This window comes from Tenrec ecaudatus, chromosome 11, assembly GCF_050624435.1.
Source record: "Tenrec ecaudatus isolate mTenEca1 chromosome 11, mTenEca1.hap1, whole genome shotgun sequence".
Classification (NCBI taxonomy): Eukaryota; Metazoa; Chordata; class Mammalia; order Afrosoricida; family Tenrecidae; genus Tenrec; species Tenrec ecaudatus.
The window spans coordinates 70,653,580-70,675,132 of record NC_134540.1 but is presented as its reverse complement, the minus strand read 5'-3'; the positions used below and the strand labels follow the sequence as shown (position 1 = coordinate 70,675,132).

The 21,553-nt window shown below is 60.0% G+C and overlaps 1 protein-coding gene across 2 annotated transcripts; it reads right to left on the bottom strand.

Annotated features, from left to right (window-relative positions):
* Positions 1 to 9,542: 9,542 nt before the first annotated feature.
* ARID5A (AT-rich interaction domain 5A) lies at positions 9,543 to 21,012 on the bottom strand. Of its 2 annotated transcripts, XM_075563169.1 has the most exons (7): positions 20,885 to 21,012; positions 14,705 to 14,820; positions 12,960 to 13,080; positions 12,608 to 12,660; positions 11,828 to 11,925; positions 11,328 to 11,487; positions 9,543 to 11,047 (listed from the first exon to the last, which is right to left on the bottom strand). In XM_075563169.1, the coding sequence occupies exons 1-7, from the start codon at positions 20,886 to 20,888 to the stop codon at positions 9,821 to 9,823; spliced, it is 1,779 nt and encodes a 592-aa protein (XP_075419284.1). In that variant the 5' UTR covers positions 20,889 to 21,012; the 3' UTR covers positions 9,543 to 9,820. The 2 variants fall into 2 exon arrangements, with proteins under 2 accessions (XP_075419284.1, XP_075419285.1); XM_075563170.1 differs by lacking the exon at positions 12,960 to 13,080 and having other exon boundaries at positions 20,885 to 20,920.
* Positions 21,013 to 21,553: the final 541 nt, after the last annotated feature.

Here is a 21,553-nt window from a genome sequence, read left to right as displayed (position 1 = left end):
CGGCTTGGCTTGGTGGACAAGCGCTGGGCTCTGGCTAGCTGCACACCCCGGCTGTCCCTGGCTTCCAACCTGCCTCATCTCAGAGACAACGGGAACACCTTCCGCAGAAGGTGGCTGTGAGAAGAGGAAGAACTGGACCCCAAGTAGCACCCGAAAATCAAACGCACATCGAGCCCACTCTGACTCCATGTGCCCCCATCAGACAGATTCAAGCTGCCTCTGTGGGTTCCCGGGGCTGTAAGCTGTATGTGAGCAGACAGCCTCCTCAATATTCCGCTGCATCGGGGCTGGTGGGCTTGAACTTCTGTCCCACCCTCAGGGCCACTGATGACTATTCATAGTCTGCATGCCCCAGTTCTCACCGGCTCCTAGAAAGTGTTGTGGGTCCTGATGGATGTCTACCCATCGATCTACTGAGACTGGCTTTTCACCGCTGAGCAGGTTCTCCCAGCCAACAGCTTCGAGTACAGAAATGAGGTCCAGTAGAAAACCTCTGACTAAGATGGAGGGGGTGGAATAACCCTTCTCCTCTTGGAGGTAGTGAGTGAAGAGGTAGTGAGAGAATTTGGCTTAAACTCCCAGGGCTGGAGACGCCCACGGGCAGCCCAGGCCCCTGCCGGGCGAGGTCAGGCATGAGGCTGGGCCGGCACCACTGCTGGTTGCTGCTTGGGTTCATGTCTGTGGTGGACGAGCCTCTGTCCTCCCAGAAACTAACAAAATCTTGTGAACTGATCTCCACCGTATGCAGAGGCAGTGGCTGGGGAAGGGATATAGGGGAGGCGGGGCCCACATTTCTGAAGGGATGGGCTCTCTGCTGAGGTCGCTGTGGGAAGGAGCTGCACTTCTCCAGGGCTGCCAGCACGTTGGCTAGCGGCCTAGGGCTAGTTCCCCCAGGCAGAACCTGGGGCTGTGGGGTTGGGAAGTCTCCTGAGCAGGCAAAGCACCCTCCAGGAGCTGGAGAACACGGGGGTCATTTCTGAGGTTGGCACATGGGCATATGGGCCATAACCACCTGGGTGGAAAGCTAGGGAAGGGTCTAGAGCAGCAGTTCTCCACCTTCCTGATGCCACGACCCTTTCATATAGTTCCTCGTGTTGTGGCGACCCCCAACCATAAAATTATTTTCATTGCTACTTCATCATTGCCATTTTGCTACTGTTATGAATTGGGCAATCCCCAAAGGGGCCGCGACCCACAGGTTGAGAACCGCTGGTCTAGCATCTAGTGCATCATTCTGACCAGGCTATGATTTAGGGATCTGGTCTCCCTGCCATTGACTTAATGCTGGCTCATAGTGAGCCCTTGTGGGTTTCTCAGACTGTAGAAAGCCCTATGTGCCCAGGAGCTGCTGGTGGTTTCAAGCTGCCAACCATGCGGATGGCAGCCCAACATGCAACCACTATGCTACCAGGACTCCAAGGGATTTGGCTGTGAACAGAAAACACTGGCTGGCCGCAGGGAGCTTACACTCTAGGGGGATGCCCGCAACTAGGTGGGCCTGGGGCAGTGTGGCGGAAGCATGGGAAGCTCTGGGGAAGCCTTAGTTGCGGTTCCAACCAGCCTTCCTGGAAGTGGAGACTTCTGGGAGAGACAAGCAGGATGAGCAGGAACAGTGGAGAAATTATTTTTTTTTTCCAGACAGGGTCCAATGTGTGCTTCTGGAAGCACATGAGGGATGCCATGACCCACTGAGTCCTCAAAGTAGGGCCTCGGTGCAGGCGCCCAGACCGGCTACAAGGGCAGGGGCTGCCAGCTCATGGTGAGGAGGAGCTGGGGGGAAGGAAACCGGCAGTGAAGAGTCTCCCAAACGGACACTCAAAGGCTTTAGCTTAAAGACAATGGAGGGCTGAAGCCGGTTTATTGTAGGAGTGAGGCGAAGGGAGGGAGCCCCAAGGAGGCAATGCATCAGCACTGGCTGCTAACAGAGGTTGGCAGTGCAAACCCACCAACAACTCGAGGAAAAAGGAGGCAGTCTGCTGCTCAGAAGCCCTACGGAAGCTCCACTCTCCTGGGGGCCCCTAATAGAAGGGACTTGATGGCAAAGGGTTTTCTGGCTTTGGAGCTGATCAGGACTGGATTAGGAATGATTATTTTAATTTGGCATGTACAGATTACTCCCATACCAGAAGCTACAAAGCAAACAGAGCACAAAAGCCAAATCGGCACTGCACTGAGTGGATGCTGACTCACGGTGACCCTACAGGACGGGGTAGAACCAAGACTGGAACTCTTCACAGGGTAGGAAGCCCTGTCTTTCTCCCACAGAGAAGCTGGTGGTTTTGAGCTTCTGACCCTGTGGTTAGCAGCCCAACAAATAACCACCGCGCCACCAGAGGCCACAGGTACCATCTGAAAAGCCCTGCAGATTTGTTGCCAGGTCTGCCTCCCCTTCCACGGTCATGCCACCCTGTTGGTGTCCGTTACAGATAACCCCCCTTACCTGGCTCCTTTGAAATGACCTTTATCTTCCCTTTTTTGGCGACACCCTACCTGGATTCCCTCCAAGAGGGTGCCTCTGGCGGAGTAACCGCCAACCTGAGCCCTCCCCAGGCTTCAAGCACTTCAGCTCATGGACAGGTGATGCACAGCCCAGGCCTCCAGGTTTGGCTCTCCAGCCCAAGACCTGTTCCTCCACCCCTGCCCTTGTGGGAAGGAGACCAGACTTCTCTGTACAAGTGCTGCCCGGACCTGTGGCTGAGACGAGTCATGAGGTCAGGCATCTAAGTTAGACGGCCCTGCGTCACCTCAAGCAGATCATCATGCTTAGAGACAGGCAGAGTAATGATGTCGCAAGTGCTTCCTTTCCCTCCTCCAGGACCCTTGGCAGACATTACTAATGGATTGCACCACTCTCCCACCAAGTGAAAGTGAGTCAGGGCCAAGCTGCAGGTAACCAGCATCAATCCGAGCTGGTCCCCGGGATAAGACTGTCTATTTCTGACCCAGACACAAGCAAGTACCAAAGGTCAGAGCGACTCGGAGTCAGGAGCCAGACAGGAGAGCAGTAGCCACAGGAATTTCAAAAGCACGGGAAGGGCAGGGCAGACAGCGACCCAGGAAGCCGGCAATGATGATTCACATGTGGCCAGAGCTGTGGTTTACACAGCACTTTCACTATATCCCCGCAGGGCTTCAGGTGAAATGACGACCTTCCTCCATATTATAGAGAGGGAAGCAGGGCCTTGGTGATGTCACCGCAGGCGGTAGCTCCCGCCTTGGGGTAGCTGGCCTGTGCCTGTCCTCGGTGGGGGCAGGGCCCATCTTCAGGTTGCAGGAGGATGCTCCCGCAGGACTGAAGCCCAGGTCCTCACTCCTCAAGCGCTGTCTGCCAGCAGCCACTGGAGAAGAGAGAACAGGATCCCAGGGCAGCCTGAGCAGGGCCGGGCCGGGCAGGGGGAAGCCCTGGTGTGTAGCATTTGCTCATTCCCAGGGTGTCAGAGCTCCCGCCTTGACCTGTTTCAAGGGACCGGCTTTGTGTCAGAGCCCTGATGTGGTCACAAGTTGGGCTGCTAGCTGCCAGGTCTGCGGTTTGAAACCCCCAGCCGCTCCTCGGGAGAAAGATGGGGCTTTCTACTCCCGTAAAGAATTGCAGGCCTCCCTCGGAAACCCACGGGGCAGTTCCACCCCGTCCTACAGGGCTGCCGTGAGGGTGGTTTGGGTTGAGCCTGGTGCCTTCCGAGTGGGGATGAGCAAGGATGTGCTTGGCGCTCCCACCCGGGGGCGCAGTCCCCATGCTCCACCTGGCCTGTGCTCTCCTGGCAGGTCTGCGATGCTCCAGGCTCTAGCTGGCTGGGTCTCTGCAACGGGGTCCTGCTACTTGCAGGGAAAGGGCCTGAGGACCTGCTTTGCTCCAGGGAGCCCCGGGGCCGTCCACTCTCACAACCTCAGTCTGGGCTTCCTCCTCTTCCAGCTGTCCTCTCCATTCCAAAGTCCACTCTGAGGGCTGGCTGACAAAGGCCGAGGTGGTGGTGGGAATTCCAGGCAGGAGGCCAAGAACCTCAAGGTGGGAATGATGAGCAGGGGAGGGTGGTGGGGTGGTTGTGGGGGAGCAGTCGTCCACCTGTCTGTCTCCGGAGCTGGTTCCCATCTCACTGCCACAGAAGTGGTGTCACTCATAAGAACCCTCTAGGATGGGCTTCCAAGACTAACTCTTGTCGGGAGTACAAAGGCCCGTCCCGGAGGGCCCCCCCTCCCCCCACAAGGCTGACGGCCTGTTTGCTTCCAGGAAGGTGGAGGTCACACCAGGGACTGGGAAAGGCTGAGGGTCTGGGAGGTATTCCGGACATCTGGATCACAAACCTAAATCACCCGGGGATGTGCAGAAGAGCCCCAGAGAAGGGTGGAGGCTCCCTCCAGCCCAGTCCAGTGCTCTGACCACTGCTGTCCGGCAGACCCCAGCCACAAGGGGACATCACGATGTCCCGGCTTTGCCCTCTTCCATTTCTGGATACTGTTGAGATGTCCAGCAGTAAAATTCCTGGGACCATTTGCACGGAAAACTGACCAGCAGCCCTTTCCCTCAGAGACCGCAGAGAGCTGCCCCCTAGTGTCCGCACTGGACAGGGCTCCTGCTGGAAGGCTGGAGATGCCACTTCTCTGCCCGTCACTGTGCAGTCAGTGTGCTGGGCTTGGTGTAAGATGCTGGTGGGCCCTCCTGTCAACTCAGGTCGGGGACCCAAGGTGGTTGACGGAGATTGTGGCAAACGGAGAAGACACCCCCATGTGTAAAGTGGCAACATTTCCCAACTAGCCCCCAGGAAGTGTCCACCGAGCCAGAAGTGCTGATTTTGAGACGACTCAGTGTCCGCGTTTTCATGTGGAATCTGACTTGTTAAATGCCAGCAACTCACTGGGATTTAAAAACATCACACGGGTCAAGCTAAGCACTGGACTTGAGCTGAATTTTTCCTGGGCCCTGGAAATCTCTCCCTTACCTGTCGGGTCTCCCAGTGGCCAGCCCAAGGCACTGCTCACCCCGATGTTTCCTGGGACCCACACGCGGGTGGATGTCCCCCTTCCAGACTCCAGTACTCATGACTCCTGACGACCAGCCCCCCTCACCTCGCTGCTTTGGTCTTCCGTTAGCCCTCGAGTGCACCTCCTCTATCCATGGAGATGGTGTGCTTCTGGCTGGGCTCTCCCCGGCTTCTGCTCCTCCACGCACCCCACCGCCTTCAGCCCTGCCATTCGCACGCCCCTCTCATCTTCCCAGCTCTCCCCGGCATCCTCAGTCCGACCGCTGGCCCTTGGGCCCTCTTCCTTCTCATCCTCGCTTTCTCCTACCCCCAGCCCGGTCCCATTGCCTGCCAAGGGGACCCTTCTCCGAACCCCCTTCCCCTCTCTTACCGTCATCCAAACCTCTACCCGGGGGCAGGGCCTGCTTAGGCGGGCCCTGACAGAGTGGGGGGAGAATGCAGAACCCCAAATGCTTGGAAGTTTAGATTTCCTGAACCAGGAGCGTTCCCCTCCCACTACTGTCTGGAAGGACCCTTCAACCCTCCAGTGGCCTCGCTCCCAAGGCCGCCTTTTAGAAAAATCACTGATGGTCGCCCATGGTCAAGGGGATGCCTCCATCCAGAACCATCCCTGTGAGACCAGAGCTGACCTTCACTCTAAAGCAAACGAGGGAAGAGACTGGGTGGGCAGGCCGGACAACCCACAGGGGCAGGCGGTCCCGCCCCATCCCACAGGGTCTCCGTGAGTTAGCATCCACTCCGCGGCAGCAAGTTCGGCTGGTTTGCAGTTGAACCGGGAGGTGGGCCATCGCGCTGTCACTCACACTGAAACACGTCACCGATGCCGCAAAACAATCTGTGTAGGAACTGTCAGCCAGGCACCTAATTTCTCGTGGAAAGTTTCACAGAAAACACAATGAAATCGTGTCATTTCAACAACACAGAGACAACTCCTAGCTGGCTGAGTCCGGGGCAGCCTCACAAAATGCGTGTCCCCTAGGCGAGTAGGGGCTTGGGCACAGCCACCCTGAGGGTGATAATCCCTGGGCCTCCCTCAGGTCACCCGCACCCCCACTCACCTGCACTCCCTGCTTCCCGAGGACACAGCAGCACTCACAACCATGCCCCCAGCCACCCCACCCCACTCCCCCAACCTGTATCTTGCCATGCTGCCTCCATGCAGGGCACCTGGTCCCTCCGAAGCTGGGGGCTTGTTCACAATATCTCCCATCCCCACGGCTCTAACCTCAGGAGCAGGGCGCCCCTCTGCGGCCATCTCCCTCGGAACACAAGCCCAGCCCCTTGGGTCCCTCCAAACTCCCACACACCGCCCTGGAGCCGATCCCAACACAGACTTTAGGGGCCCCAGCAGCACGGCCCCTGAGAGTGCGAGCCTGTCAATCTCCACAGCCATGTCTTCCTCGCGCAGGGCAGGGCGGCTGCTGACTTCACTGCTTTTGTGGTTAGTAGCCCGACTAACCCGCCAAACCACCAGGGCTCCTTTCCAGCCTCCCGAAGATGGGGCAACTGTGCTGACTGCTCACTGTGAGGTTGTCAGTTCAAATCCACCCAGTGGCTCCACGGGAGAAAGGGCTGGCGATCCACTCCCATGACAACGACAACAACGAAGACATTCCTGTGACACACAGGACCACCCACCGTGAACGGGAACTGACCGGACAGCAGCTAGCAGCAATGACAACCCGTCATCCAGCCCATGCCCATGGCCTTGAGGAGTCTGAGGCTGCAGATCTTACGGGAGCAGATAGCCTGAACTTCCTCTGAGGAGTGACTGGTGGGGTTGAATCACAGACCTGGCGGCCAGTGGTGTAACGCTTACCCAGCAGAATCGCCAGCGCTCCGAGGCCTCAACCTCCTTTCAAGCCCAGCCTCTACCTGCCTCACACGCTCTGCTCCAACCCCACCTGCGTGTCCCTCACACACACTTGTCTACTCCCACCCAGGGCCTTGCTACTCCCTTCCCCCCCCCCCTCCTCCTCCAAGGTTGCATGGCACCCTCCCTCTCCTCCTCCAGGCCACCTGAATACCATCTTTTCACCTGTTTTAAGCCACGCTCTCAGCCCCCCTTTACTCCATCGCCCAATCTCCTGTCTCCCCCAGGGGCTCAGCTCCTCTGGGGCAGGGACTGGATGTTCTGCCAATGATGTCTCTGTCACACCTCAAACAGGGCTGGCCCCTAGAACAGAGAAGTCCGGCAAGTGGGTGTGGCATGCCTGAGGCCTGACCTGACACCTAAACTACCTGAGGGGGCTGGGGCTGCCGAAACAGGGTCCTTTTTAGAGTTGTATCCATTCACCATTTCCACTCACAGCTCAAGCGTCCCAGCGCAGCCTGAGAACCAACCCCACCAAACGCCGGCAGAGCCACGCTGTGGTGGGTTTCTGCGGCTGCACACCTTCATGGGGCAGACTGCCTCCTCCTCCTCCTCCTGCAGGGCAGGTAGTGAGTTTGAAACCACCCACCTTGTGGCTCCTTGTCGTTACAAAGCTGGTCTAAAGATGGCCTTGAGACAGTTTATGCTCCAGGGGTGTGCTGCCAGGTGACCATCCCTGGGCCACAGGGTCCCCGCAAAGGACCGGAAAGCAAACAGCACCCACCTGCTCTGGGCGCACAACCAGCCACGGGATCTCCCCAAGAGCCCAGTCTCCCCATTTGTAAACAGTGCTGGCAATGCCTCGTAAAGCTGGCTCTTGTCACCACCAGACACCCTGAGAGGCTCTGTCTGGCGGGAGCTGCAGATGACAGGCGCAGGAGGATCAGCACGCAGCACCTGCAGGGAGCTCTGGGAGCTCTCTCTAAGCAGGGGCCAGAGTCCTGCCTAGCCGCCTACCTGCCTGCCCTAACGGTGTATTCTCCAGACGAGCCTCCAGAGGGCGCTGCTACCCCACCTTTTCACCTTCTGTAGGCTTGACTGCCTTCGGGTTAGTCTTCTCCCATCTAAGCACTGCTAGGGTACTGCGTTAGATGTTGCTTCTCAGATACACGGAGCGGTGTCCCCTCTCAGGCAGGGTCCCACACACAAGGTAGGTCTCAGCTCCCTTCTGCCCAGGGTATCCGACCCCAGGACCTACCGTGGCCCAGCCCCAGGGCATGTGAGCCTCCAATCTCCTTCTCCTTTGTTCCCAGAGGCTCAGAGGTGGGCAGCACACGGGTGTACGGGGGAGTCTTGCAGCTGGCACTGGAGCATTTTTGGGAAGGAGCAGACCCCAGAGATGTGGAGCTAGCACTGGAGAAGGCTAGGTCTTCCGTGCCCGCTTGAGCAGAGGGTCCTCAGCCTGGTGGCCCAGCCCTTGGTGCCAAGCAGGTGGTCTACGCCTGGGGTCAGGGTCTAGCCATATTTTGTGGTAGCCTTGGGCAAGCAAGACCTTCCTGTCTGCCCCCTCACCTGAGATCGGGAGGTCACGCCAAAGGTCCCTTCACAGTACCCCCTCAGTCATATGTCCCAGAAGTCAGGGAGGTTCGGGAGACACTGGCTCCTGTCATCCTAGCATGCACCCCTCCCCACCCCAGCAACAGGGTTGGACACCACCTTTCAGGGAAGGGCTAGGTGTGAAGCTCAGGAAGCTGTAATTTCCCTGACTGTAAACGGACAGCCTGTAGCTAGGAGGGGGTGATGGTGGGGGTGGCTCCGAGGGACCCCCCCACCTATGGGATGGAAAGTACTTCTCATTTTAGTGAACTCCCTAAAATGACCTCCTTTTCTCGAGCCCCTGGTTGGGGAGGCCTGTGTGCTCCCAGTGCGGAACCTGGGTCCCACCTTTCCCTCCCTCTCCCCAGGAGCCTCCCACCATCTTAGCCCCACACCTTCTGGGCCGCCCCTCCGACTCTGCGGCAGGCCTCCCCAGGGTGTCCCCTCACTCATGGGAGTGCCGCTACCAGTGCTCAGCTCAGGGGGGGGGGTCACACCCACCTTCACAGCTCTGGCCGACACTGGCCAGTGGAGGATTGGGCCTCTAGTTACAGAACCCTCTGCGCTTGATTCTCCGCTGGTACTGTGAGAAAGGTCACAGCTAGTTGTGGGAAAGGAAATGGGTTGAACAGCCAGAAAGGATTTCAAAGTCGGTGGGCTAGGCATTGGACTGCTAACTGGCAGGGCAGCAGTTGAAAATCACCAGCCGCTCCTTGGGAGAAAGATGAGGCTCTGTTTCCATAGACGGACAGTCCCACAAACCCTCAGGGGCAGCTTCACTCTGTCCTATAAGGTCACTGGAGGTGCCCTGGTGGTGACTAGTGGTTATATGTTGGCTGCCATCTGCAAGGTCGGCAGTTCGAAACCACCACCAGCTGCTGCACAGGAGAGAGACGGGGCTTTCTGCTCCCGTAGTTACAGTCTTGGAAACCCACAGGGCCGTTCTCCCCAGTCCCACTGACTCCATGGCACTGCGCTTGGCTTGATTTTTTAATAGAGTCCCTATGGCAGGTGAGTGAGCCCGACACAACAGAGGTGGAGCTCTGCCGTGGGCTGGGGTCAGGGCACCCGCCGGCCACAAGCCCATCATCCCGCAGGCAGCCCCAAGCAGCTGGCCACACCCACCCCTGGAAAGCAGGCCACGGAATTGCCTGGCATTCACATTGGTGTCTTTTATTGGGCCACCTGGGTGCCAAGAGCTGCCACCTGGCTCCCTGGACCCTCACTTCTCCTGGGCTCCTGCCTATCTTCTCCCAAGGCCTTGCAGATGCTGGGTCCCAGCCCTATAGGGCCCCTTTCCTGGAGACAGGTCATTTCTCCACTTCTTCGCTCGTCCCAGCATGAGGTCCAGCCCATGTGTCCTGGGGAGAGGGCTCCAGCCCCAAGCGCTCCCCAAGGCAGAGTCGGCTCCTCCACAGCACAGCTGTGGCTCGACCTACAGCTTGGTGTTGAGGTGGAAGAAGTGGGGTGCGGCGTAGGCTGTGGCAGGCGGCGCGTGCCATGCGGACGAGGCTGGGCAGAGTCTGTGGCGGAGGGCGCCATGGAAGGATGCAGCGGGGAAGGGCATCAGGCCCGCAGCCATGGGTGAGGGGGCTGCAGTGGCCAGGAAGTGGGTCGGGAAGGCCGGGATGACCAGGGGACTGAAGGGGAGAGGAGTCTGGCCCTTTAAGGGGTCCGACGCACTGGTGAAGTTCAGCGGGCAGTGCAGCATGGTGCCCCGGTAGGCCTCTCGGGGGGCTGGCCTCAGGGCTGGGTCCAGCAGGCAGGGCACAGCCACGCCCAGTCCTGCGGGCTTGGCACCACACTCCTCAGTGTCCACTTGCTTGAAGCAGGGAGGCACGGCCCGCAGCTTCTTACCGCCATGGGCAAAGCCCTCTTCCTCCAGGTGGCGCTTGCCGTGGATGCCCGGGCTACCAGGGATGGCAGCCGGGGGCCCGGGACTCTCGGAGGGGACCTTGGCCATGGGGGACACCCAGCAGGCCTTGGGCTTGGGGTAGGTACTGCCCCTTCTGAAGCCACCTTTGTGGAACGCAGAGGGGCGGTTGATGTCCCCACCCCACACCAGCTGGGACTCCTTGGCCGGCAGCCCAGTCTCATTGGCAGATAGGCCCAACAGCACCCCATCTTTCAGGCTGTGGAAGAAGTCCCGGGGGTGCTGAGTGATGGGCTTCAGCACCTCGGTGGGGTACGTGTGGAAATGGCCTGTGAAGATGGGGGCTGTGGGGTGTAGGCTGCTCAGAGGCTCTTCCCGGAGGCCGCCCCCTGGGGTCTGCACTCCCTCCTGGGGGCTCAGTCGGAGCCTGGAGTTCTCAGCTGGCCCTCCTGGGTTCTGGGGACTCTCAGGAGGACAGGCGGCTGGGGAAGCCTGGGGCTCCCTATCAGGGGCGCCCGCCCCATGGCGACAGCCCTCCTCCTGGCACCGCAAGGCCTCTGCCTTGCTCACCTGGGCCAGCAGCTTCTTCTTGGCCAGCGGTGACATGATGCCCTGGGTCCCTTTGCAGTAGAAGCTGGACAGGAGCCGCTTGTAGGCCTCAGGACAGCAGCTGGCCCCCACAAGAGGCAGAGTGGGTGCCAGGGTTGGGCCGGCACTGTCCCTGGGGGCATCCTGGCTGGGGAGCTGAGTTCGGTCTGTGGCATCTGTCTTGGCCTTTTCTGCCACCATCTAGAGCAAGAAAGGAGCATGCTTCAGAGCTGGGGGCAAGTCAGGTATCTGCCCAGGCACCTCGGTGACAGCAGTGTCCCAGAAGGGTGCCGGGGGCCACTGTGATCCCTCGCATCAGGAGCCAGGTCGGTGGAGAGGGACGCAAGCTGGCTTTAACACCTGCTCATCCCAGGGTCCCCTGAGCAGTGAGCAGCGTGCACAGTCCTGGGTGGAGGCCTGGCGAGGCTGCATGTGCTGCCCTCTGATGGTCGCTGAGCGTTCCTGCAGGCCTGGCACTCACCTGGTCCACCTGCCCCTCCTCCTTGGCTTTCTTGGGCCTCTCGGTGGCGCCATCATCCCCGGGTGGCTCCTTGGGCATCTTGTACTGCTTTCTGGGCTTGGTGGGGGGCAGCGGCTTGTCGTCCTCTCCCTTCAGGTGCCGGACGTATGGGAGGACCAGCCTGGGGAGAAGCCCAGCACGTCCACCACGGGGGGTCAATGCTGGTGGGCACCCACCACACTGGCTTGGCCTCCCAGGGACCGCCCCCCCACCTGCAGGAAGCCTAGCAGCACTTGGCTCCCTCTTCTGACCCTAACGCTGCCAGCCCCCTCCTTCCTCCTGCTCCGTACCTCGCCTGCCCGGACCCCACCGCCTGGGCAGAGCGAGTACAAGCCCCGGTCTGCAGTGGCTCACAGCCTGCCTCCCTCCCACTCCCACGCACCCTTGGTACCTTCTACTCCTAGCCCCGCCCCGCCCCCAGGGAGCCCCACCCCCGTGGAGACCCCACCCCCGGGGCCCACCTCTCGTAGTGGCGGCGCGTGCACGTGGCCGCGCTGGTGCTGCCTGGGCTGCCCCCCAGCTCGTCGTACACGTTCTTCCAGAGGCGGCGGCCCGTTACCTGCAAAGGTGCTAATGAGCAGCCTGGCCGGCAGCGCCCCCTGTGGGGCAGGGTCTCCCCATTTAGGTCACCCCCCGGCCTTGGGGTGAGATGCGGCAAAGGCGGGAATGCCTGCATTCACAGCTACCTCTGTGACAGCACGGGCGGGCAAGGGGCGGGGGAGCCTGCCTGGCCGCGTGCCAGTTCACCCCACCAGAGCTGCTGCCCAACTGCTAGCCCAAGCAGCTTTCGGGGCACGGGGTGGACAGAACAGATGGGGGAGCCAAGGAGAAGCTGCTGAGAGAGCAAAATACTAGCAAGCCCAAAAGCGGCCTGGGGAGTTCAGCGACCAGAGTCTGGCCCCTCCTGAGGCTCAGTCAGCCTGCTGCCCCCTGCCCCTGCCCGGCTGGTACCCAAACAGCCGTGTCCCAGGCAGTGTGGATCTGACACGCATAGCAGTCACCCCCTGCAGCCCTGTGTCCCTAGCCCCCTGCAGCCCCTTGTCCCTCACTCCCTCAGCCCCATGTCTCTACGCCCCCTGCAGCCCCGTGTCCCTCACCCCCTGTAGCCCCGTGTCCCTCACCTCCTACAGCCCCGTGTCCCTCACCCCCTGCAGCCCCGTGTCCCTCACCCCCTGCAGCCCATGTCCCAGGCAGTTTGGGTCTGACATGCAGCATGGTGGACCCAGCAGTGTCTTTCTTACCAGCTCATAGGCCCCCAACTTCTCCACCGCCTTGTAGATCTTCCACAGGTTAACTGGAGAGAAGAGAGGCAGGCTGTCAGACTCTGGCAGCAGGGAACAGAGACCAGAGACCAGCACACGCCGGACAGGCCACGGCTGTGGGTGGCACGCTGCGTCCTGGGCAACGGTCGCCCAGGGCCAGGAAGGTGGAAGGCCAGCCCTGCCCCTTGGCTAACACTGTGTCTGGTGGGCAGTGTCCCGGGTACCAGAGTGGAGGTGCCAAGCCAAATCCGGGGCCGGCTCTGCCTGGGTGCCCTGCCTGTGGGCATTCGCTGCTGGGCCCACCCTCCCTGAGGCCCGGCCCAGGACGCACTCTGCTTGAAGCCGAGATGGGGCACCCGCTCGATGGGCGTGTGTCGCTCCTTCATGAACTTGTAGAGGCTGACCAGGAAGGCCTGCTCCTCCTCCCGCTCCCCGCCTGCCTCGGGGGAGTCCTGGGGAAAGAACAGCAGGCATTGGGATGGACCCCCAACAGGAGGAGAGCTGGGGAGGAAAAAGGTGCCTGGCCCCCATCCCCCAGCCTATTACTTTGAGTTGCAATGGCTGTTCCTGCTGCCAGAGAAGCCTACTCAATGACCAGTGTCCAAGGGCCCAGGAAGGGGCCTGAGCCAAGGACCCCCAGAGACAAAGGTCCCTCGGCTCAGAGGGCGGTCACAGATGTCTGTATCATCTCCAGGCCCGGCTACCGACACAGGTCATGGTTTCATTTCACTCTTGATTTTTCTGCAGCTGCATCTTAGTGCCCCTAGAAGGGCAGGGTGCCCCCAGGCCTCTCACAGTAGTAAAAGCAGGAGGAACGTGGGTGCGCAGCACCCTCTGAGCCAGAGGGCTGCCTCTCCAGCCACTAGGCTGCCCTGCCGACTCAGGGAGCCGAGACTCGGTTCTGTGTGCTTCTCTCAGATGCACTGGAATTCTGGCCGCAGAGGCTGCTGTTCACCTTGACTGGCCCTAGTATGCAGACAAGGGCAGCTGGAGGACCAGGGCCAGGAGCCTAGAGGCTCACGGTCTGAGAACAGAAATACCCAAGACCCCAGAGGCTATCCACCCCGACCTGGGCAGTGCCCCATGCCGAGTTTCTCCGAGATATTTCATTTGAACACCACTACAGGGTCTTTAACAACTCTGACCGTGCCTCGGGGAGCCCTGGTGGCCTAGTGGTTCCACACTGGGCTGCCATCATCAGTCATTCGAAACCACCAGCTGTTTGGTGGGAGAAAGATGGGCTTTCTACTCCTGTAAAGAGTTACAGTCTTGGAAACTCTGATGGGCAGTTCTACCCTGCGCTATAATGTCGGGATGAGTGAGTTTGGTTTTGACAGGGACTCACAGGTGACAGGATGCAGTTTACCTGCCCTCTTACTGGAGCGACCAAGGCCTCTGGCCTCTGGCCATCCTCACGACTGCTCTCCCAGGGAATGGGCCCCTCGTCGCCAAGGGGCTAGAAGAGCATTATAGGGGATTACATTTGCCATGTGAGTCTCTCTGGATCAGGGTTTGGGCTCCGGACTGGGGCCACCACGCTGGGATGGAGCTTTGTTAACACCATCCACGGCTCCTGGTCCAGTGGCGGAGTGACTATCGACATCGTGCTTATAGATTTTGCCGTAGCTTTACGTCATACCCTCGCAGAACTGCCCCCGCGTATTTCCAAGGCCGCAGGCAGTCTTTACTGGAGCAAGCGGGACGCCTCTCGCCCTCAAAGTGGCTGCCAGGTGAGAGCGGGCAACCTTGCGTTAACAACCAAGTAATTCAAGCTCTGTGCCACTGGCCCCGCCTGCACGGCCCGGAAGAGTGCTCGCCTGCTTTATAGTTTGGGCTGCATGTGACTCTTCATTAGAAGAAGGACGTTTGAGGCCTGCTGCCCCAGATGGCCCGTTCTCACCCACTCCCCCCACCCCCAAGTCCCACCTCCAGCAGGTGGCTCCTTTGGTGGAGCTGAGGGATGGGGGAGATGTCAGAGGTGCACTTCTGCTCCTTCCTGAGACCGGGGATGGGGAGGGGTCTCCGAGTTCCCGGGCTGAGGCAGCGGGGGCCTTGAGGGGAGCGTGCCCCACTCACCTCCGGCTGCGTGGGGCTCTGGCTCCTGCTCTGCTCACTGTGGGGCTGAGGGGACACAGATGGCTCTTGGGGGTCGTCCTCCTCCGGTGGATTCCTTTTCTCTTTGACTGGGGGTGCTGTGGGGGAGAGGAAGGGTGAGGAAGAGGGAGAGCATGTAGGTGAGACGTGGGTGGGAGGGAAGATGCTGAGGAGGGGACCTAGGGAGAGAGGGGGCCCTCATTCCAGCCCCCAGGAAACAGCCTGATGGACAGGGACGAGCTCTCTCCTTCTACCTGCTGCATCTCCTCTGCCTGTCCCCGGGATCACCCTGGCCGGTGACCCACTCACCCTCTTCTCCACCTCCAGCCCATCCTAGACCCTCATCCCCACAAGATTCATGGTAACCCCACCCCCCCAACACCCCTGCAGGAATCACACCCCACCTCAGGGTTGGGTCAGAGAAGGGGCAGCTAGGCTCCATGTTCCAAAGCCTGTAGCAAGTCCAAGTTCAATTTCCTACAGCCCCTCCATCTAACCAGGGGTGCTGCCTGCTCGAGGAGCCCACAGGGGCTAACGTGCTTGCCAGGGAACAGAAAGGTGGCGGGTGGTTGAAACCCACTCTTAGGGTGACACCTTAGGGTCTGCCGCCATAAGGACTTCCTCCCGCCCGGGACACAGAAGTTCAGTCCAACAGGGTCACTTCACTAGAGCTGGACTCTGAGATCGTGTGTCCGTGGAGTCTGCCACCGGCACAGTGGTCATCAGAGCTTAGTTGTTCCTGGGCAGGGAGGAAGAGGTGGTCGTCCGCTTCCAGAAGGCCTGACAGCTGTGTAGGGTCACTTTCGGTGGGAACTGATGGCGCTGGGCTCACTTTGAATTGGGTTCCATTCTTCCCTCACCTGGCCAGGGGTCCTGGGGGCCCTTCAGGTCTCCGCTGACACCCCCGATCCCTGCCCAGTGCAGTGTTCCTGTCCTGGCCTGCTGCTCTGTCTCCCTTGCTGCCCAAACTGTAAGTGCCTGGGGGTGTGGTTCCTTTGTGCCCCCACAAGTGCCAGGGAAAGCAGAGGAAAGGAGCCTCACACTCGCCCTGGACAGCAGGCAGGAGAGCCCCAGGCTCCATTCCACTGGAGGGAACCTGTGGGAGCTGATAGTTGCAAAGATGCAACACCTCCAGAAACTAGATAAACAACCCACCAGCCCTGGGGCGGCCAGCACAGTGGGGACTTGCCTGGGGACATGCGGCATGCTGTCTGGGACTAGGAGCCCGGGTTCTTGGAATTCTAATCTAGCCTGCCTTTCCATATTCCTCATTCACTGCAGCACAGGAAATCCTCGCTGCTGGAACCTGGGAGGTTTCCCTTCGATCCCAGAGCGATCAGAAATCTCCGGTCCACAGACGGGCCCCCGCTGGGCTGGCAGGTCTAGGGGCCGGGACTGCTGGAATCTGGCACCCCCTTTCCGAGTTGATGAGGGACTGCTACCAGCGACTATGTCCTCACTTTGTGGGTATCCTCTGCTCTCTCGGGAGAAATCCCATTGGAAACGGGGAAACCTGAGTCAGAGAGGGAGACCAGGAGGCCCAAACATGAGCAACAACATTTGCAAAATCTTGAAAAGTGCAGCTACGCATAGAAGGAGAGTCAATGCTCGCTCAGTTAAAAAGAGACTCGAGTCACTCTGTCAGCTTGGCTGCTGACCAATCCAGGGCAGCCAACCTCCAGAAAGCCTGAGTTCCTGCCTCTGAGCCTCTGTCTTCCCTTCTGTGAGATGGGAGAAAAGGGCCCTGGAGAGCCCCACTAAAGGTCTGAATCGCTGAGGTCAGGTCTGCCAGGCCCTCAGCACAGACCCTTCCCTGCCCACCCCCGCCCCATCCCCTCACCAGCCTCCTTTTAGGCTCTTCTTTTCTCCGAGCTTTAGTCCTCAGCACCCAGGAACTCACCCCACCTCTTTCTGAGGGCCCGTGGGGGCTTCTAGCCCTACTGCAAGCTGTCTGTGCGTCCATAGCAAGTCACTGTCTCCCTAGCCCTAAAAACATAAAGATCCCACTGCTGCCAGTCGATGCCAACTCATAGCAATCCCGTAAGACACAGTAGAACTCCTCCTGTTGAATCCCTTTATGGGAATAGAAAATCTCATCTTTGTTCTTTGGGGTGCCTGGTGGTTTTGAACTGCTGACCTTGTGACTAACAGCCCAAGGAGCAACCACTATGCCTGGTTGGGAGGGAGGGGACGGGGACTAGAAGGTGGTTTGAAGAGGGAGGATTTCAAAACACTCATGCCAGGACCTGACCCCCAGAGGATGGATCTGATTTTAGGTCCTGAGTGGGGCCCGGGCATCAGAAGCTAAAGTTCTTTATCCTCCGGGGCCCCTTCCCATCCCATTTTGGAGTTTGTGGGCTCTGCGGGGGCCAGACTGAGGGAGAAGCCCCTGGAGCTGGCACTCGGGTTACCTGGGTAGGAGGTCACCTAGTGTGAGCTGTTTAACCCCAGATGGGAAAGGCATTAGAGCTCTAGCCTGGGTCACAAAGGGAAACACTCTCTGTGCATGTAGCCAAGTCCCCAAATGAACTCCGCCTCTGTGCTCTCTGCCACATGCAGGGCCAGCGCTGGTCCAGGCAGGGCTTCAGGGCCCGGGCCTTAGGCCCCACTTCTGCAGCCTGCCTGCCTACAGACTCCAGTGAGCCCTGGGACCTGCCCCTGGTGGCCCTCATCCCTCCCTCCCCTGGTCTTCCACCGAGCCACCTTCTACTGAAATCTTCATCTGAAAAAACAAAGGGTTCCACTAACAACTCGGTTGAAACCCACTGCCGTGGGTGATGAGTAAACCCACCATCTGCTCAGCTCCCACACCTTCTGGGTTCGGTGCCCACCCCTCTCACCCTTGGCCTGGCTCTGCCTGGGTGGGAGGGACCTTAGGGACTGGCCATCCCAGTCTCCCAGGCTCACTCAGCCCATAGAAGAGAAAGCCACTCGCTCCCACAGGACTGCCACAGCCACTAGCCACCGAGTGGCCGTCCTACAAGTCTTCATCTTCCTACCCAAGACCCCAGATGCTCTCTTTGTAGGGGGTGGGGGTGTCCAAATGAAAGGAAAAGAGAACCTCGGCTCTCCAAAGTAATGCCATTCGCGCATGGATTTCTTCCACCTGGGAAGCAATCGCCCAGTCACAGGGGTTGTGGTGTGTCATTGTTGGGGTCTCGACACACCTGGACTCCACTTGGGACCAGGCAAGAGAGCAGGATCTAACCGGCATTTCCCCAGGGCTTAGAGAGTCCTCTGGGCTCTGGACCAGGCCCCTGCCCTGCCCGGTGGCACGCTGAACTCAGTTGGAATGGGTGGGGAAGGGGGCCAGTCACATCTGGGTCTGACATCCCCTGCTTTGGTATCTCAGTGTCTCCATTTGTATGGCGAGAGTGTTAGACTTGGGGGGTCCAATATTCTAAGCCAGAAACACAGTGTCTCTACGAGCCAAGCTGAACATGGTACATGTGTCACCCGAGCCCCTCTGCCTCCCCGTGCCCTGTGAGATGGGAAGTCGGCCTGACTGCCCAAACAGGGCAGTGCACACAGAGCAGGTGCCCGGTGAACACTGGAGTAACCAGGCTGAATGAGAGAGAGACCCCTCATGCCCAGAGAGGGGCTGCGACTGGCTTAGGGCCACACAGCCTGTGTGGCGACTGAGTGCCCACTCTAACGGGGCCTGAGAGGCGCATCTCTCTCTGCGGCTTGTGGGCCTGGGCCCCCAGCTCCGCCCTGCTCACCCTTGGTGTGATGAGAAGGAAGCAACACTTCCGTTCATGAAAAGTCACCCACTGGGAACACTTCGTCAACGATGACGATCACGCTCACAGCAGCCACGCGCTAACAACCGGCAGACGCAGCCCCACCCCCTCGCCTGAGGTTGTTGGCTTAAGTTTCCCTGAGCTAGGCTGGAACCCGAGACAAAGACTGCCTTTGAAGAGGCCCGTCCACTCCACGGCCTGGGAGCCGCTGCCTGGCGGCTGTCTCTGAGGCCTGGAACTGACTCCAAGGGCGGGCGGGTAGAGGCGAAGAACTGCCAAGGGCTACGCTCTGCCAGCACTGAGGACAGAGAGCTGGGCATGGGACCCCCGAGGGCATGGAGGACAGCTCATACCAAGCCCCTCGGTGGCTCAGCTGGGGTGGGGGTGCAGGGTCCAGGAGAGCAGCTGGGGCTACCCTGGGAGCCTTAGTATGCAGAAGGGGAGTGCATGAGAGGCACCAAAGGTGACACTCACTGTTAGCTCCCAGAACCTTCTCTAGCCAGAACTGGAAGGGAGGGAGTCCTGGAAGACCCTGTCCCCAGACAAGGCTATGGGCTACTGACCCAGTTCTTCCTGGTCCAGTCATGCTGACAATGCAAAACTGGACCAGATCCTGATTTGTAAAAGCTGGGTGAACCAGAACAGTAACTGTCATGAGAAAATCTAAGGGTTTTTCTCATCTCCCCGAGCATGCATGGAGCAGAACATCCAAATCTCTTGCCCAGCAGAGTCGGAAGCAAGGGCACCCAGCTCAAAGATGGGGAGGGGCGAGGCTGCACCCCTCTGAATGCGGCATGCTTCACAGTCCTGGCAATCATTGCTTGCCCAGGAGGCTCTTCCCACACGGACGTACTCACTACACCTTTCTGAGTCTCCCACTCCAGGGCCGCAACCCATAACATTCCCTGTTCTGGTTGGCATACCACTTTGTCCCATTAAACACAATTCCAGTCTCTTCTGGTTTGCAGTTGTCAGCCACGACGAAACTAGGAAAGGACTGGCTTGGAGCGCTGGATGTTGAACGGTAACAATGGCTTCCGCTAGGTGCCTTCCTTGCCTCTGGAAAACCAGCCTCCGAGGCTGAAGTGAGTTATTCAAGATGTCAACCAAGTCCAGTAGGGCCGGATGGGATGCGGGCTGGCTGCCCTCTGCCTGGGACATTCTTTTCCCCACACCCCTCAGGGTGGTTCTCTAAGCCTGCGAGTCCTGGTCTGAGAGGGTGGGCCCACCTAGACAGATGTCCCACGCTGGGATCTCGGACGCCTGCCCTCATTCACTGCCTGACCAGAGCTGGGTTTCTAAGCCTCTGCTTCCCTGAGGGTAAATCCAAGGCAGAGGGGTTGATCCTTTGGGGTCCTTTCTGCACTGCCACCCGGGATGGGTGCCTAGGATAGAGGGGTCTACCCTCTGGCCACAGTCTCCCTAGCGTCACCGGCAGGCGAGGAGAACTCGGCGCGCGTCGATCTCCCACGGCAGAGTTCCGATCGAGCCCCGGGGCCCGCGCGCGCCAGGGCTGCGCGTCCCTTGGCCTGCGCTGGCCGGTCCCCAGACACGGAGTGGGCCCCCGACCCACCCGCGCGAAGCCAGATCTCCGCAAGACGGCAGCTCGCGCTTCTCCCCTCCGCGCCCCGGGTCCTACCCTGCCCCGGGCGGATCCCGAGGGAAGAGCGAGGAAAGCCGAGAAGACCCCGCGCTAGGAAAAGTGGGGCGCTACCTACGGAGGCGGCCGGGAGGGCGGACCGGAGAAGAGCAGGCCAGAGAGCGGGCGGCAGGGCCCGCAGCCCCGGCTGAAAGAGGCCGGGCGGATTCTTCAAAGCGCACCGAGCAAGTTCGCCAACACCCGGGGCCCAGTCATTTTCAGGAAACGGCGGCCGCGGGGGAGAGCGCCCCGCGCGCGCGCGTGCGCCCGGCGAGCCTGGCGCCTCTTCTCGGCGGCGAGGCGCGTTTCTGAGAACCGGGGAGCCGTGCGGGGGGAGGGGGCCGGGGCCGGAGAAACTGCTGCTGACAGCTGTCACAACAAATTAGCTGAGACCAGCTCGAGATTGAAACCACACAGGAAGTGGGATGACAGAACTGTCCGGGACTTGGTAACTTTCAGTCTAGAGACGGCAAAAAAAAGTTTCGACATCAACGCACGGGAAGCCCCTCGCCGCCCAAACTTTTTTTTTCAGTCTCTTTTCTTTTTGTCGAAGAGACACCCAGTCTCAGCGCCCCGACCGGCGCGCCCCGAGGGCTCCTTCCCGCTCCCTGGCCCGCGCGCCCGCGCGCCCGCCCGGCCCCGCACAGCCCCCCCCACCCCGCCCAGCCCCGGCCGGCGGAACCCTGGCCCCCACGGGCCCAGCGGGGGGCGGGGGACCTTGGGCCCCCCAGGGGGTGGCCGCGCCCCGTCCTGCGGCCGGCCGAGAGAGGTGCTTCTTACCCATGGCCCCGGCGAGGTTCCGCGGCGCCCGCCCCCAAGGTCGCCCTCCACACGCGGCTCTGGTCCCCGCGCTCCGGGCGCGACTGGCCCGCGACTCTGCCCTCCAGCCACCTCCCTTCAGAACCCGCCCCTCCGGGCACCGCCCTCGCCCCTCTGTGGGCTCTGGTTGGTAAGCCCAGTCCTTCCTTGAAGGAGCGGAGTCCACCCCTTAAGAACAGGGGACGCTGGGAATTGTAGTGTGCTCCCCTCCCCCGCCCCAGTCGAAAGCCCCAAACCGGAGACAGTTGTCCCCCAGCCTCAGCTGATTCTGGCTCAAGGTGACATCCTGTGTTACCGAATAGCGAAGGGCTCCATCGAATTTTCTTGGTTATCATCTCCACAGGAGCAGATTGCCAGGCCTGTCTTCCGCTGCAAAGTGCAGTAACGATGGAGCAGTGGGCTAAACGTTGGGCTGCTAACCTCAAGGTCAGCAGTTCGAATCCACCAGATGCCCTGCGGGAGAAATATGAGGTTTTTTAGGCCTATAAAGATTTACAATCTTGAAAAGCCACAGGGACGGTTTCTATTCTGTCCTATAGGTCATTATGAGTCGTAATCTACTCGCCGGCGGCCAGTTTGGCGTTTTGAGTTGCTTCTGCTGCACCTCGATAGCGTTCATGCCGTGGGATA